The sequence below is a fragment of the Colletotrichum fioriniae genome, assembly GCF_027942845.1.
Source record: "Colletotrichum fioriniae strain IMI 355084 chromosome Unknown scaffold_18, whole genome shotgun sequence".
Classification (NCBI taxonomy): Eukaryota; Fungi; Ascomycota; class Sordariomycetes; order Glomerellales; family Glomerellaceae; genus Colletotrichum; species Colletotrichum fioriniae.
The window spans coordinates 878,118-892,018 of NW_027076854.1; the positions used below are offsets into that span (position 1 = coordinate 878,118).

Sequence of the window (13,901 nt, forward strand, 5' to 3'; positions counted from 1 at the left end):
GCCTCCTCCAAGATGTGAGAGGCAGGCGAAAGCAGATCCTGGAGTAGGCGCCTTGTGTAGGCGCCTTCCAACACGCATATGCACCTTCTCATATGCCAACATCTTCCCGACTGCGACCTGCAATTCTTATTCGTTGGTTCTGGGTTTCTACTCAACTCCGCCTCAAGTGAGGCAACGATCTCTTCGAAATCTCGTCTGTCCTCCGCCCTGCTAAAAAAACACCTTCCTCTCGTCAACGAGCACACCCATTCCATCGTCTTCTTGCAGCCAAACTAGCCTTCTTACTTCGTTCCTCAGACCCCATCCGTCTTCAGTTGCTGTCCCTGAGAAACCACATCTGTCTGGCTGCAAGTACCGGCCATGTGGCTCATCAACGTCGATACCCTTCAGCTGGAAGAGTTCATCGAGCCAGATTTCCCTTATGCCATCCTCTCTCATACCTGGGGCGGCGAAGAAGTGTCTTTCCAGGAACTCAAAACCCAGAGAGACGATGATGTCTGAAAAAAGGCCGGTTACCTCAAGATTTCCAATACATGCCGAGTGGCCAAGTCCCTCGACTTGAGCTACGTATGGGTCGACACTTGCTGCATCGACAAAACGTCCAGCGCTGAACTATCCGAGGCTATCAACTCAATGTTCCGCTGGTACAATCGGTCATGGATCTGTTTCGCCTACCTCTCCGATATGGACGATTTGGCTAGCTCGACCACATCCCTGGAAAGCTTGGGTGATTCCCGCTGGTTCACCCGGGGTTGGACTTTGCAAGAGCTGCTGGCGCCAAAGGTCGTCACTTTCTACAATGCGTCCTGGCAGCTACTTGGTTCAAAGGAGACTTTGTCCCCCTTCTTATCGTCCATCACAGGCATCGACGAGGCCATCCTTATTGGCAAGGCTCCTCTGCGCAAGGTCCCCGTCGCAACTCGCATGTCTTGGGCCTCGAAACGCCAGACTACTCGAACCGAAGACTCTGCCTATTGCCTACTAGGTGTTTTTGATATTAATATGCCTCTGCTGTACGGCGAAGGCGAGAAAGCCTTTGCACGGCTGCAGTCTGAGATTTTGCAAGAAACAAACGACCTGTCTATACTCGCCTGGACCTCAACAGTTACGGACCCCGAACGACGAGAAGAGTACAGCGGGCTTCTTGCGAAGTCACCGTCTGACTTCCTTGCAGGGTCGAAGTTGGACCTGTTCAAGAATCCAAGGATATCTGAAGACTTCGAAGTTGTCGTGACCAGGAAGACTTTATCATTGAAGACTATACTCCGGGGACGGGCAGACTCCGAGGAAGAAGAAAGTATTCAGCGGGATAAAGAATACGTGCTGCAGCTGCAGCATAAGTTTCTTGACCCAAGATCATCACAATCGATTTCTACAAGCAAGCATAGCGACATGAATGCCATTGAAATCGGTATCGTGGTTTCCAAAACGCCATCGGGCTTTGTGCGTTATAAGCCGTGGTGTCTCGCTGCAGGCATTGGACGACTGAAGAACCCAGAGATACAAAAATTGAACACGTACAATTACGGTCAGCAGGCCAATCCGCTCAGGCTAGTACGTTACCTGACTTCCGAAGCAGCTTTAGATTTGGGAAGTACCAGATTGAAGAATGCAATATTTGTTTCTATTGATGACCGGATCCTCACCGGGGGTTCATGGGTGGACTTCCGGGCAGAACCCAGAGCACTTTGGGATGGACTGAATCGAGTCTTTCTTGACAGAGTCAAGCAGCATTCAGCTTTCGAACTTTCGGACGCTCGCTTCTTGCAATTTTACGCTGGTTCGTACGGCAGGATTCTACTCGCCACTGCCATCGCCGGAGGTTCCTCCTCAAGGCCCCGCGAGTGTTGGGCAGCCTTGCTCGAGTATGAGAAAGATGAAATGTGCAGATGGATGATCGACAAACTCGAAGAAGGCGAGTGGAATGAATCATCAGACACGTACTTGGCTGCTCTTACCATGTTGGATTGGTCCAAAAGGCGAGGCGAAGCTAGGATTGGTAACCCCTGGACGAGCATGCCATTATGCCCATCAGAATATTTTGCGACAAGCACGACTCCAGCTTCGCGCACCGTCCGGCTATCTGATGGTACGAAGCAAGAGATCACAGTCAGCATCATTCCCCACAACGCAGCCGAAGGCGCCTGCGAGGTTATTGTTTCGTTGAAGAAGGAACCCCAACTATCTCCCAGAACAGCTCAGACGCCGTTGTCGATTAACAAGATATCCCCATTGAGCGTGATCCGCCCACCACGACACGCAGCGAATCTAGCATAAACTCCACCCGAGCCCAGGATCTCGACAATAACATGAAGGCAAGATGGCCGAGCGGTCTAAGGCGCTAGCTTCAGGTGCTAGTCAAGTAATTGGCGTGGGTTCGAATCCCACTCTTGTCATGTGAAGCCATCACGGGCTTAATCTTTTGGAGTTTTTGGAGACTCCGTGGTGTTGCGGAATTTGGATGACCTCCACGGCTATCTTTCGCCAACCCTTACTTTTTTATTCCTTTTTGGCAGACGCAACAAAAGATCTAGTTGGTTTCACGTATGGGTCCACTCTCATTCCGCCGCTAATGTCAAGGCCACTTTTCTCCGACTTCTTCGCATCCTTGCACCATCACATTGAGTCGATGGAAAAGGTTTGTCTACTCAAGGCTCAATCCAAATGCCGTAGAGATTTACTCGCACTACGCATGTCTGTCTCGTCATGTCTTATCTCCATAACCTCTCTTTACATACCTTTGACTATGAGAAGATACTTTAAGTGAACAACAACGTGCCGGTGGTGTAAGTCAAGCCCCGATAAGCCAAAACACCAATTATCAGTCTCTCAACAACGTAAAAGCGCTTACACTAAAAAGGCATTACCATTGCTGGAACTACAGCTATCCCATTTCTCTTGTAAACTTATACCATTATAGAAACTGTCCCCTGAACACAACTGAACGAAACCGACCCAAACAACCCTTCCAGTGCAAAGCCAGCATCATATGCCTATATTCACTTCTTCATCCCGGATACATGCATAACCCCCAACCGGTCCCCAATCCTCTAACCACAATCAGCCCATCCACATCTCATCCATGATCCCACTCACTCGCCTCACTTACACACACCCCTTCTCATTCCTCACCCTCGCAAAACACCTCAAACCGCACTGCAATTCCAAAACATTACCTCGTCTATATAAGGCGATGCTCACAAGATGAAGAAGGGAAACCTGACACCAAAGGTAAGAGGGGGATGAGAAAAAAGATAAAACCTTCCCCAATGAAGAAAACCTCCTGTATTAACAATCCCCTTCCCCATAGACCATCACGGCCCCTCTAGCCGCCTTCACAATGGCATGTATCCTCTTCGCGTAAGTCTCACATTCGAGGTCCCCAGTCTCAGAATTCATATGATACTATGTCTTGTTTGGATGTCTGCTGTTCAGAAGTACCGTGAGGTGAAAGCTAATATCGAACCAGATATACCCGCTCTTCAATTCGCTCGGCGCGTGATCAGGCCGTACGTCTACCCATCCTCCATCCCTCCCCCACCCTGGGAAAATGCTATACAGCAATGGGAACTCCGGGATCAAGAAACTGACGTTTGTGCAGAGACATCCTCACAGCCCGAGCCATGGTCCCAGCAATGGTAGCCCGTCTTGAGATTACCAGTGCCTTCGGATGAGTGCTGCGCCAAAACGTGTTCCATCAAACAACGCAGCGCGGCGAATTCACCGATCAAACTGGAGAAGGAGCCACGCACTCCCTCTGTACCAGGAGTTGCAGACCAAAAGCTAGTTCAGGGGCAAGAAAAAAGCAGCAGGGCTTTCGCGGGTTGTTTTCGTTCTTCCTTTTTTGGAGTTTGTTTCACGATTTTCTAATGTAGTTATACCCCCTACCGCTTTTCTCTGCCCACGTTTCTGTCTCTGGCAACTACGGACTGCTAGATACCACAAGAGGGGGGGGGAAAACACAAATATGGCTTCAGTGTGTTTTTATATCAAACTCCTTGTATACTCCGCGCCAAACAAATGTAATGCTACAAAAGTGAGCCGCCCTACTCCCTGTCGGTAGGAATAAACAAAGCCATGCATGCTCATGCTCCCCTGCTTCTCAACTATGAACTACCATAGGTATCCGAAACCATGTGTGAAGTAGAAAAAGAAAACCATCGTTTGGATGCGATGAAGATGGGGGAGGGGATGGGTCAACAGAGCCGTCTCCCAAGTAAGAAAGGGGAACTATTGCTTGGTTTCCGTGACCTGAATCGAGTTTGTCTATACCTGACGACCAAAGTTAAGGGTATCTGGAAAATCCCATCCCCATTTCCTAATCTCAACATCTTCTTTTTTCCCCTCGAGACTGCTAAACCGCGCATATTGTCTTGACAAGTTTTTCTCTCTCCACTTCAGTCTTCTTCAAAATGAGTCAAAATGAGACCGCTCTCTGGCTTCTGCCATGCCAGATCATGGTTCTGCAGGTGTACCCCTTCCTAGTTTCCTCTTGCCCTCGCTCCTTGCATGATTCAAATGCTTCATCGCAAACTCATACGTCAGCATCGTTACTGTCGCGGCCGGCACCGCTCGCATCATGTTAGTGCCCATGCCAGCGTAGAAGGCCCTCCAGCCCTCCTCTTTGAGGATCGTCCGGAAGGTGCTGACCACGCCGCGATATTTTGGTGATAACAGTTGCTGCGGCTTGCCATCCTCGGATAAGGGGACCTTGATCCCCAGACCCTGGAGATACTCGGCTCCTCCCACGGGCTTTCTTTGCGTCTGCAGTCTCGTGCGGATCACCTCGTGAGGGTATGTGGCACTGCTCGCCATAATCTTCGATAATATCGAAGCACCCAGCACTCCCATCCATTGCGACTCTTGCGAATCGCCCTGTGTCGGCTCTCCCATACCCTGGCCAGTGAACCTCGTTTTCAGATACTCATATGCTGGGAACTGCACTGCCACGTGCGTAAGTCCCAGCAAGGCGGGTGTGAGACCAGAGTAGAAGGAAAGGACGCCCTCGGAGGTGTACATCTTGCGTGCCGCATCGATTGTTGACCGGTAGTGCCATGAGCTGTGATTCGTCGGTCTGGAAGTTGGGGTGTTGCCCGATCTCGGGAACTGCGAATGATACTTGCCCGGGTCATGGGCAACGCTTTGTGACATCAAGCGAGTCTTGATGACCCAAATGGGATTCGTGACAACAGTGCTACTGGCACCAGCGATGATGGATGACCAAAAGTTGATCAACACCGTGTTGTCTGTCATCTCGAGTCAGCCAACATAACTCCCAGAACGCACCAATGGCAGAGGCTCCTACTTACCATGACGGTGCTTTAACCAGTCCTTGCTCTTATTGTAGACGGTAAACCATACAGCCCAAGTGGGCAAATAACCCAGTACTATCGGGCCGAGTCCCCTGTACATGCCGCGTATTCCCTCGTCCTTCCAAATCACACGGGCGGTGCCAAGCAGTCCATTGTAGAGCTTCGGACCATGTCCAACATGTCTGCCTTTCTCAACCGGGTTGAAGCCGCCTTGGGCTTGTAGTTTGGTCTTGATAACGTCGAGCGGGCACGTAACAACGCCCGAGGTAAATCCTCCCACGGCACCAGACAGGGCGTTGAACTGGGCATCGGAAGCGCCAGCTGCCCACCGCTCAAAGGCAGTAATCGTCTCGTTGTCGGGCATGACAGCAACGGCCTCTTCAATAGCAGCTATCGCCGCGCGGGCAGGAGCCGTGGCTGGGTACGCTCTCGAGCTGCTGTAGTTGGGATATGTCGAGGTCGGGTAAGGCCCATATTCTTCGTCGTTGTGGTGCGGTGCGCCTCGTTCAGCGTCGGGTTGTTCGTCGTGAGACATCCCCTCTCACTGTTGAGGATGATCGGAGTTCAGAAGTGCGGAGTTTAGGCGCAAGCTGGGTACGGTATCAGCAAGGAAAAAGCGGCGATGTCCCGCTATGTGTGCTGGTTCTCGGAGAACTGGATGCGAAGCAAAGTGCGGGATAACTAGAGCCGGTTCTCTCGGTGTATTCGTCGTGATTTGTTCGACTTTCGTGCGGCTTCTTTGGTGTCTTTTCTCTTTGGCCGTCTCTCCGTTTGTGTCTGTCGTGTACGTCTCACTCTGGTAGCTGGATAGATGCTGGACCTTCCCAAGTGTCCCGGTATGCGGGGAACGCTCCCACGCCGCCGTGACACTGAACGACTAGCGGTTATCGCAGCCCATTGGCCTTGCGGGGAAACAGTTGTCTAGGGCAGGTAATCGAGAACGGTTCTGGCGAGAAGGAGGCTCCCAAGCACACGGGATCGGGAAGTAAGGGGTGAGAGAGAGGAGGCGGACGACGGAGAAGGGGAGCAGGACGAGAGGTGGTGGTGGTGGTGGTGGTGGTGGTCGGTATGGTACGCAGTAGGAGCGCAGTCGGGGGAGTTGGAGATTGGATATGGCGAAAAAGCGCCGAGGTGGAGCGGGACGGAGCACGAGAGCAAAATGATGCGAGCTATCGGCTGTCTTTTTTGGCAGGAGGTCCCCACGTTCAGGGTACTCTTACAGGTGGAGGCAGGCGCAATCTAGTGGGCTGGGAGGGAGGAAGGAGCAGTTGGAGCGCTGGATAAGATGTGCCGGAGCAGGTCCACGGGTGAAATGGGCTGCTGAAGGAAGGGACCTGCGCGATGACGCGCCCGCTGCTTTCAACACAGTACCGTCGAGAGCAGCACTAGGTACGAATAAACCGCTGAGGAAGACGGGAAGCTCTCCTCGGGTGCTGGCTCAAACCCCGGGAGCTGCCGATATTCTCAATTCTTGTTTACAGCCCTGGATGATCAGCAACGGAAGATGACGCAGTATCGTTTGTCTCAAATTAACGACTGGTAGCTTTGTGATCTGGTGAGATGTCTATGTTGCTCCAAACAGTTGCAAATATTCTTGTGACTCGTGAGAACAGCTACAACCGGAAAGACAAGAGACGCCAAGTGTCCAAAAGACATCCCAGACGACGTCCAAAGTCTCTGAATCGCAATCCCAAAAAGCCCAGAATAAAAAGTTTCAAGCTTCCAGACCACAGAAAGGGAGCTCCACCTCCGCCGGTTCCCTGCGGCTTTGCCCAGCACCACAAAATGCAATTCCCAATCATCCGCAGCAGGGTCTGCGGTGCTATCGTGGGCGGGCATCCCGTTGGTAGCTCCAATTACCTCATCGGGCCCCGGATCCAATCACGAAATCTGCACCTCTGCCTTTCGGTGGTCCGTGCTGTCGGGTCCTCTCACCAGCCACACTTTTGAATGAGCCACACCTAATGTGGCGCACGCCGGAATCTCAAGGGTGATCACATGACCTGTCCGTCCCGAATCGTTGCGCCTCTCCGGGATGCTCCACGAATTTCCCATAGAGTCCCAACCTCAGGCGATCCGCAAAACCGTACTCCGCGGCATTATATCGAAACCTCTCCTCTCCGCGCCCACCACGCACCACATAGCCGCCACAATGACTTCGCTCATTTCCAAGCAGCTCGCCGACGGCATTCTTGCCCGCCCCTTCCTGAAGAGCATCTTCGTCCCCTTCTCCAACTGGTACGCCAACGCTGCCGGCCACCGCAAGCTCGGCTTGAGGTAAGCAACTCTTCGACAAACCGACCACAACGATTGCCACCGAGGCTCCGAAAGACAGCATAGAAACTAATTGCCAATTTTCTCTTCGACTGCAGATTCGACGACCTCATCGAGGAGGAGACCGATATCGTCCAGAAGGCCCTCAAGCGCCTCTCTCCCAAGGAGTCCTACGACCGCGTTTACCGCATCCGCCGCGCCGTCCAGCTCTCCTACCAGCACAAGCTCCTGCCCAAGAACGAGTGGACCAAGCCTGAGGAGGTGCGCATCCCGAACGATTGAATCGAAGAGACACATGAGGACTGACCCTCGATTATAGGACTACCCCTACCTCGGACCCATTATCCAGCAGATCCAGGCTGAGGAGGCCGAGAGACTGGCCTTTGAGACCATGGAGGTCCAGAAGAAGCACCACTAAACTACCTCTTCCTGGTGGGGGATAACGTTTGGGAGGAAAGGAGAGCCGCGCGCACGATGCTGTAAAGTATGACGAAGGGGAACCGCCTGGCCGGGCGCGCGACAGAAATTTAGACCAGGGGGGCAGTGAGTTTAGAGAATCAAGGCCAGGCGGTTCGTGTACCTTATGTATAGACCTTTGGAGGGGGTTGCTTTCTCGTCAATTGGAACTCCCTGCTACACTTACAGGTTCCGCTGCGCTCGAATAGCACCAATTGATGACACTTTTTTTTTTGGCCTTGGAATATCGATGTTCTCACGGTTGCCCCCCCGGTCCGGGTTCGCGGAAGCTAGCTGACATTGTACGCACTCTCACTGGTCAATACCCACAGACCCACCGTAGTATATCAATATCATGAGTAACGACTTTCTTTGACGGCGTTACGACGTTGAAGGTCGTTGAATATGCCGACGCTCTCGCTGTCAAATCACTTCAGATTTTTCGCTACCTAGGCACTCGCATCTCAATTGTCATGAGCGAGATCAAGTGCATTGCTTATTGTGTTAATTTATCGCATTCACTTTGTCGCATATATCATCTGCGTGCTCCAATTAGCAATGCGATGCTGTCAATGAGGCTGCTAAGACGTAGTTAACAATCCGAATCAACATCACAACAACACCCAAACAATCAGACAATCAGAACTCGAAGACTGCTACTTGGATCAGTGAGCTCATATATTCCTGTATTGAGAAAATCTTACTTCTATATTGCGCTGGCGACCTCCAGGTAAAAACTATCGTCGTAAGGAGATGGTGTATCACTGCTCGCCAGTGTGGTTATTGACGAATTGAAGTCCAATTATGGTGGGCTTCTTGGCTACGTAATGCCTTCCATCAAGTATTCTGTTCTTGGTTTGAATCCTTGGTAGATTGAAACTAGCATCAAGCTTCAGTTCCCGCGAGCCCCCAAAAAGGGTGACTACAAACAAATACGCATACGCCCACAAGACGGATAAGTGAAGTATGATCTCACATCACCCATTAGCTGCAATTCTTCGCATTCACCTCCGCGATAAGAGCGACCGTCTTAATAGAAGGGTTGACGTGTGACTGTTCTCCCTAATACCCAGCACGACTGCACAAAAGTTGTAAAATTCCAGAAATCACGGTTCCCTGCTCACTTGCAGCACACTCGTGGTTCTGCCAGTGATAGACGGGATATTTCGAGAGATATTTCTCGGAATGCAATGATTATTCCAAATGTGCTCAACATTACTCTACATCATACCAACCCACCCTCTGGAAGATTCAATTCGAAATTTCGTAGCTTGCCATTCATTGCTCGAGAAAAGTGGTGATACCAAGTGACCTTATTCCTCAAAGGCCTGTTGCAGACCTGGTATCCCTCGCTTGCCACACGAACCCTTGCAGTCTAGGTATGAAAGATAGCATGGGCACTCCATAGCTGTCCAACGGGCTCAAAAGAGCGGCAACTGGGCATGTTGCTACATTGCCAGTTTAAAGCGCCCCTTCGCCAAACGACTTGAGCTCTGCTGCCACTGAACTTCAATGATAGTAGAACACCATCCAAAGACAACAGCAGAAGTCAGACACCAGCGAATCCAATAATGGGAGCCACAAGGCAATGTCTATCTCGATGTACGTACTCGGCTTATAGCAAGGCTGTAGTTGAGAAGACACGAAGCCATCGTCGGACATAAGAACATAATCAAGACGAAGAGGCTCATGGAGCTGACTACAAAACCTTACGAGCGAGTAAACACGGCTTTCTGCGTGTTCTCAACTACACCAAACCGTTTACACAAAACATCTCGAGACTCCCTCAAACCAAATAGAGAAACCGCACGATATCCCCCGTTTGAATAGAAGGCAAGACGACAAAAGGAGGGGGGTACTAACCTTATACTTCACGCCCCTGTCCAGGTTCGAATAGTGCGCCCCTCAGTCAACTCAGAAACTCTGACTTCATTGGAGTATTTGTTTTTATCAACCACTCGACCATCTCGCACACGGCTTGACCTGACCCGCCGACCTAGACTGATGCTGCTGTGCTGGTGACAGGAACGACAATGGGGTGGTATATATAACCTTGGATGCCTAATGGAAGGTAAAGGCAAAGTAGGTACGTCACCTGGATAACGGACTTAGAGGGAACGAGGGACTTCGTTCATGGGAAGCAAGGTCCGGGCGAGGGGCAACTACAATCGACCACCTTATGTCGTTCGGATTTTGTTCGTGTATTGCCCCGTCAAACTGGAAAACCCTGGATTACTTTTAGAAAAGAATGATGGGATTGTGAAAAGTGTTCTTCCCGTCTACCAAGCAAGACATCCTTTCTCCGTAACACGTAAAGAAAATAGGGATGAGGGGCTATCGCAAGACTTTTTGCCCGTCAGGTTAGCCCTTCACTTGTCGAGGACTTCTGCTTGCTCTAAGCCACGGCGCAACACGCAGATCTGAGAGTGAGAGTGAGATAAGCTAGGACACAGTAGCATAGTTATCCACTGCCTGTATAGACGTAGAGGCTATGCCAATCACAGTACTGTTTCGAACAAGATTCTTAATCAATAGACAGGCGACGAGACTCAGCCTATGGCCCTGTCCAGCGGCCGTCGGACCATATGCATCAAGATAGCGAGTTCAACACATCTCACAGCTTCGAATAGTAGAGTGGTTTCAGGACAAATCAAAATGTATAAATTACGCCTCTTTGAACTCCAGAGTTTCCCCATACCCTAGATATCACACTCATTCGTCGAGAGGAAACTTCACCAAACAATTCTTCTCTCCATAAAGTGTTGCTTTCGTCACCACATCCCAAAGTCCGAGGTCGAATAGGGGGCTCCCCTTCCTATGTTGGGCGTTACCTCTCACCCTCCTATGCTAACGGGTGATGTAACCAAGTCTATTATTACAGCGAGGCATCCTTTCATGTGGTATGAGTCGCCAAAAGAGCATCCCTCTTCTTTTCGTCCGTCTTGCGTTTCATGGCCATCTCATTTAAGTAGTCGACGTCGAGCCAAAGAAAGGTCAGGTTGTCGTCGGATATATATGTGGCGCAAAGTCGAACTCGTGGTTACCAGAGCAGCCGAGGCATTACCAACACTTTAGCCTCCCACCCATCATTCGTGGGCCAAGAAGCTTGGGACCAGTATCCGGAAATGCCTCCTCGTGAAACGCTCCTAAGTACCATGTGTGTGTATCGTTACGTGGTCATACAGTGCTGTGCTCCGCCAGCCGCATTCCGCGGACCAAGCCGGAGAAAATCGTCGTACAATCGAAAGGAATTAGGCTAAAAACGCATCCCTAATGGGATCATGCGTTTCCGGGCTTCTCCTCAGTGTCAATGTGCCATACGACGTAGTTGGGCAGACCGACGACACGGTAACCGGCGCGCTTGGCCATCTTGGCAAAGCCCTCTGTCTCGGCCTGGTTCTCGAAGGCGTAACACGGGAAGTTGATTCCTGCAAAGGTTAGAAAAAGATTGGTATTGCAGGCACAAGGTAAACGAACCTGATCTGTGGACATCTCCCTTTACGAGGATGTTAACGCCACCAATGCCATCGAGGTCGAGCTCATCATCCTTATTGTTGCGCCAGTCGCCCTCCTTGGCCATGTATCTGCGTCCAGTATCGTACTCCTTGTAACCTGGTCGCTTGTGGTCAGCATCCGCTTATGTTACTAGGAGCAGTGTTCCCTTACCTTCGGCGAGGACGACGTCCTTGTCCAAGCTAGCTGACAGTCTGCGGCCCTTGTCAGACTCAACCCAAGAGTTGTAGTCAAAGCGACCCTCGATGTCACGGCCATCACGGTAGCGGTGGAACCAAATGTCTTTCATATCGTCAGCATTTTCCATGTCATCGCCATGTAGGATATGTACTTACTCGGCACGAGGATGTCGGTATCGTGGGCAATAAAATCCTCCAGAATCTTCTTGGGGCTATCGACGATGTCCACGTCACGCCAGTAGACCCAAGAGTGCTCGGGCTTCATGGCAGCAGAAAGGAGGTAGTTGCGAGCCTTGCCCATGGCCTTTCGTCGGGGACCTTGGGCCTTGAATGAGTGGCGTTCCTCAACGCTCTGGCTAAGCTCGAAACCAAAGTCCTTCTCGACGACCATGGCGCTGTTGAAGGGAATCTTGTCGGGACGGCGCTGGATGCGGTCTAGCTCGGAGGCGAGAACGGCGAGGGTATCGTCCTTGGAGTCACCGACAAGGAAGGCGAGATCGATCAGGTGGTGAGGGTACGTAAGCTCGGCAATCAGCTCGAAGTACTTTGACAGGTACGGAGCAGCATCCTTGAGGGGCGTGAGAATCAGAACGCGCTCCTCGTTGGTAACGGCCTTGCGCGTGGACTTGATAGGGTTGAGGTCGACGTGAATGATGGAGGTATGGTTGATTTCCAGGGGCTCGTGGTGGTTGAAGATGACGGGGGTCTGAAGGTGGCCGGCCCACGAAGCTTGCTCATTGAGCGACATCTCCATGGGGGGTTTCGCGGGGCCCCAGCAATAGAAGCTGCACAAAGTCGCAAGTTAGCAAGCTATTTTGTTTGCGGCGCATCGCAGGAAAATACCGCGCCCCTTGAAGAGGGAGAATCGTTACGTGGGTGACAACATACCTTTGCATTTCTGAAGCTGACGAGCGAATACCGCGCCATAGTAGCAGAATGGTGCCGGTCAGGGCAACAAGAAGAAGAAAGCGCGTTCTAGTCAAGAAAGACCATACTGCTCTGGTGGGAGGTAGTCTTGCCTGGGCAGACTTCCAGTTGATTCCACCCTTGGGAAGAAGCATGGCTCCTGAGAATGAAAGGGTGGTCTTTGACACCACCCGAAAAACACGTCTTTATAGAAGAAAGAAAGTGACCGATAGGTACCCCGGCACGGCGAGTGTCCACAGTCGCAGAATTGCAGACGTGAGGGCGTCCTCTGGAGGTTGTAGCTGTTGACTTATCGTCGTTGTCGTTGCGCCAGGTTGGAGCTGCAAGTATCGCTTAAGGGTGGCCGACGGTTGGTGATGTCGCGCAAACAAAAGATGAAGTAGCACAAGCCTCCCCAAGACAAGTCCGAGTCGACAATCAAATTGCTGAGCAGGAGGTTAACTGATTGGGCAGTTTCGTGTCGTCCGATAGACAGCAGTGGTTGCAGCACGCACTCTCCAGAAGGGGGTGGGCCAAGGCTGACGAAAGCCAAAAGGTCGTCGATTGAATTGATAAGGGTTGAGAGGTCCAGAGATAGGTAGCAGGACGACTCAGTATCAGGGATCCTGTGGAAGGATAAGGTGGTATGCGGTGCGATGCAGTTCGCGCTCTCAAGGCGGGTGTGCAAAGGTGTACTTTGGTGGTGCTCTTCCAACCTTGTTGAAGTCCTCAAAGGGAATGCGAGATGAATTCGGCCAGAAGTTTTGTCGAGGGCAAGAAGACCAAGAGCGAGGGACGTTCGGGTAAGCCCAGCAGGAAGGGGAAGGAATTGAGCAAGGAGCCACGCCAATGCTGAAAGGGCCCCGAAAAAAAAAGGGTCGACCGGGAGGAAGAGCGACTGGTGTGGCAGGCTTGGATGGTATAGGCTAAGGCACGTCGAGGCAAGGCAGGCGCAGGCAGGCTTGGGTTGGTGGGAGGCAGGGTACATGCAAGTACGCGGGAGATGGAGGGCAGTCACACTCAACTTGGAGATTACACCAAGTACCTCACCACCACTCACCCTATTACTCTGCACCACACCACCATACCTACTCTCCGAATTCGAGCGTACAGACCACAGCTTATTGCCTCAGTCCGCGGCAGACGAGAAAGTGAGAATGAGAGAGAGAGGAGAGAACAGATTGGCCTGAACCATGGAACTCGCCAACTATGCCCACAGGACCCTTAGCACGCGCATCATGACTGTTCTATAAGGTAATAG

At 51.5% G+C, this 13,901-nt stretch overlaps 3 protein-coding genes and 1 non-coding gene across 4 annotated transcripts; 2 read left to right on the forward strand and 2 right to left on the reverse strand.

The window, feature by feature from the left end:
- The first annotated feature begins 2,314 nt into the window (after nucleotides 1-2,314).
- On the forward strand, nucleotides 2,315-2,396 carry N0V96_011735. Its single transcript has one exon. It is a non-coding gene; the product is annotated as a tRNA-Leu (tRNA).
- Nucleotides 2,397-4,455: 2,059 nt separating this feature from the next.
- Nucleotides 4,456-5,847, reverse strand: N0V96_011736 (uncharacterized protein; the record flags this gene model as incomplete). Its single annotated transcript, XM_053198251.2, has 2 exons — nucleotides 4,456-5,246; nucleotides 5,310-5,847. The coding sequence occupies 2 exons, from the start codon at nucleotides 5,845-5,847 to the stop codon at nucleotides 4,456-4,458; spliced, it is 1,329 nt and encodes a 442-aa protein (XP_053044299.2).
- Nucleotides 5,848-7,464: 1,617 nt separating this feature from the next.
- QCR7 (Cytochrome b-c1 complex subunit 7) lies at nucleotides 7,465-8,004 on the forward strand (the record flags this gene model as incomplete). Its single annotated transcript, XM_053198250.1, has 3 exons — nucleotides 7,465-7,589; nucleotides 7,685-7,847; nucleotides 7,906-8,004. The coding sequence occupies 3 exons, from the start codon at nucleotides 7,465-7,467 to the stop codon at nucleotides 8,002-8,004; spliced, it is 387 nt and encodes a 128-aa protein (XP_053044298.1).
- Nucleotides 8,005-11,321: 3,317 nt separating this feature from the next.
- N0V96_011738 (uncharacterized protein) lies at nucleotides 11,322-12,630 on the reverse strand (the record flags this gene model as incomplete). The annotated part of the gene is made up of 5 exons (XM_053198249.2): nucleotides 11,322-11,470; nucleotides 11,520-11,654; nucleotides 11,709-11,837; nucleotides 11,891-12,519; nucleotides 12,623-12,630. 5 exons carry the CDS (start codon nucleotides 12,628-12,630, stop codon nucleotides 11,322-11,324), a joined length of 1,050 nt encoding a protein of 349 aa, XP_053044297.2.
- Between the last annotated feature and the right edge of the window lie 1,271 nt (nucleotides 12,631-13,901).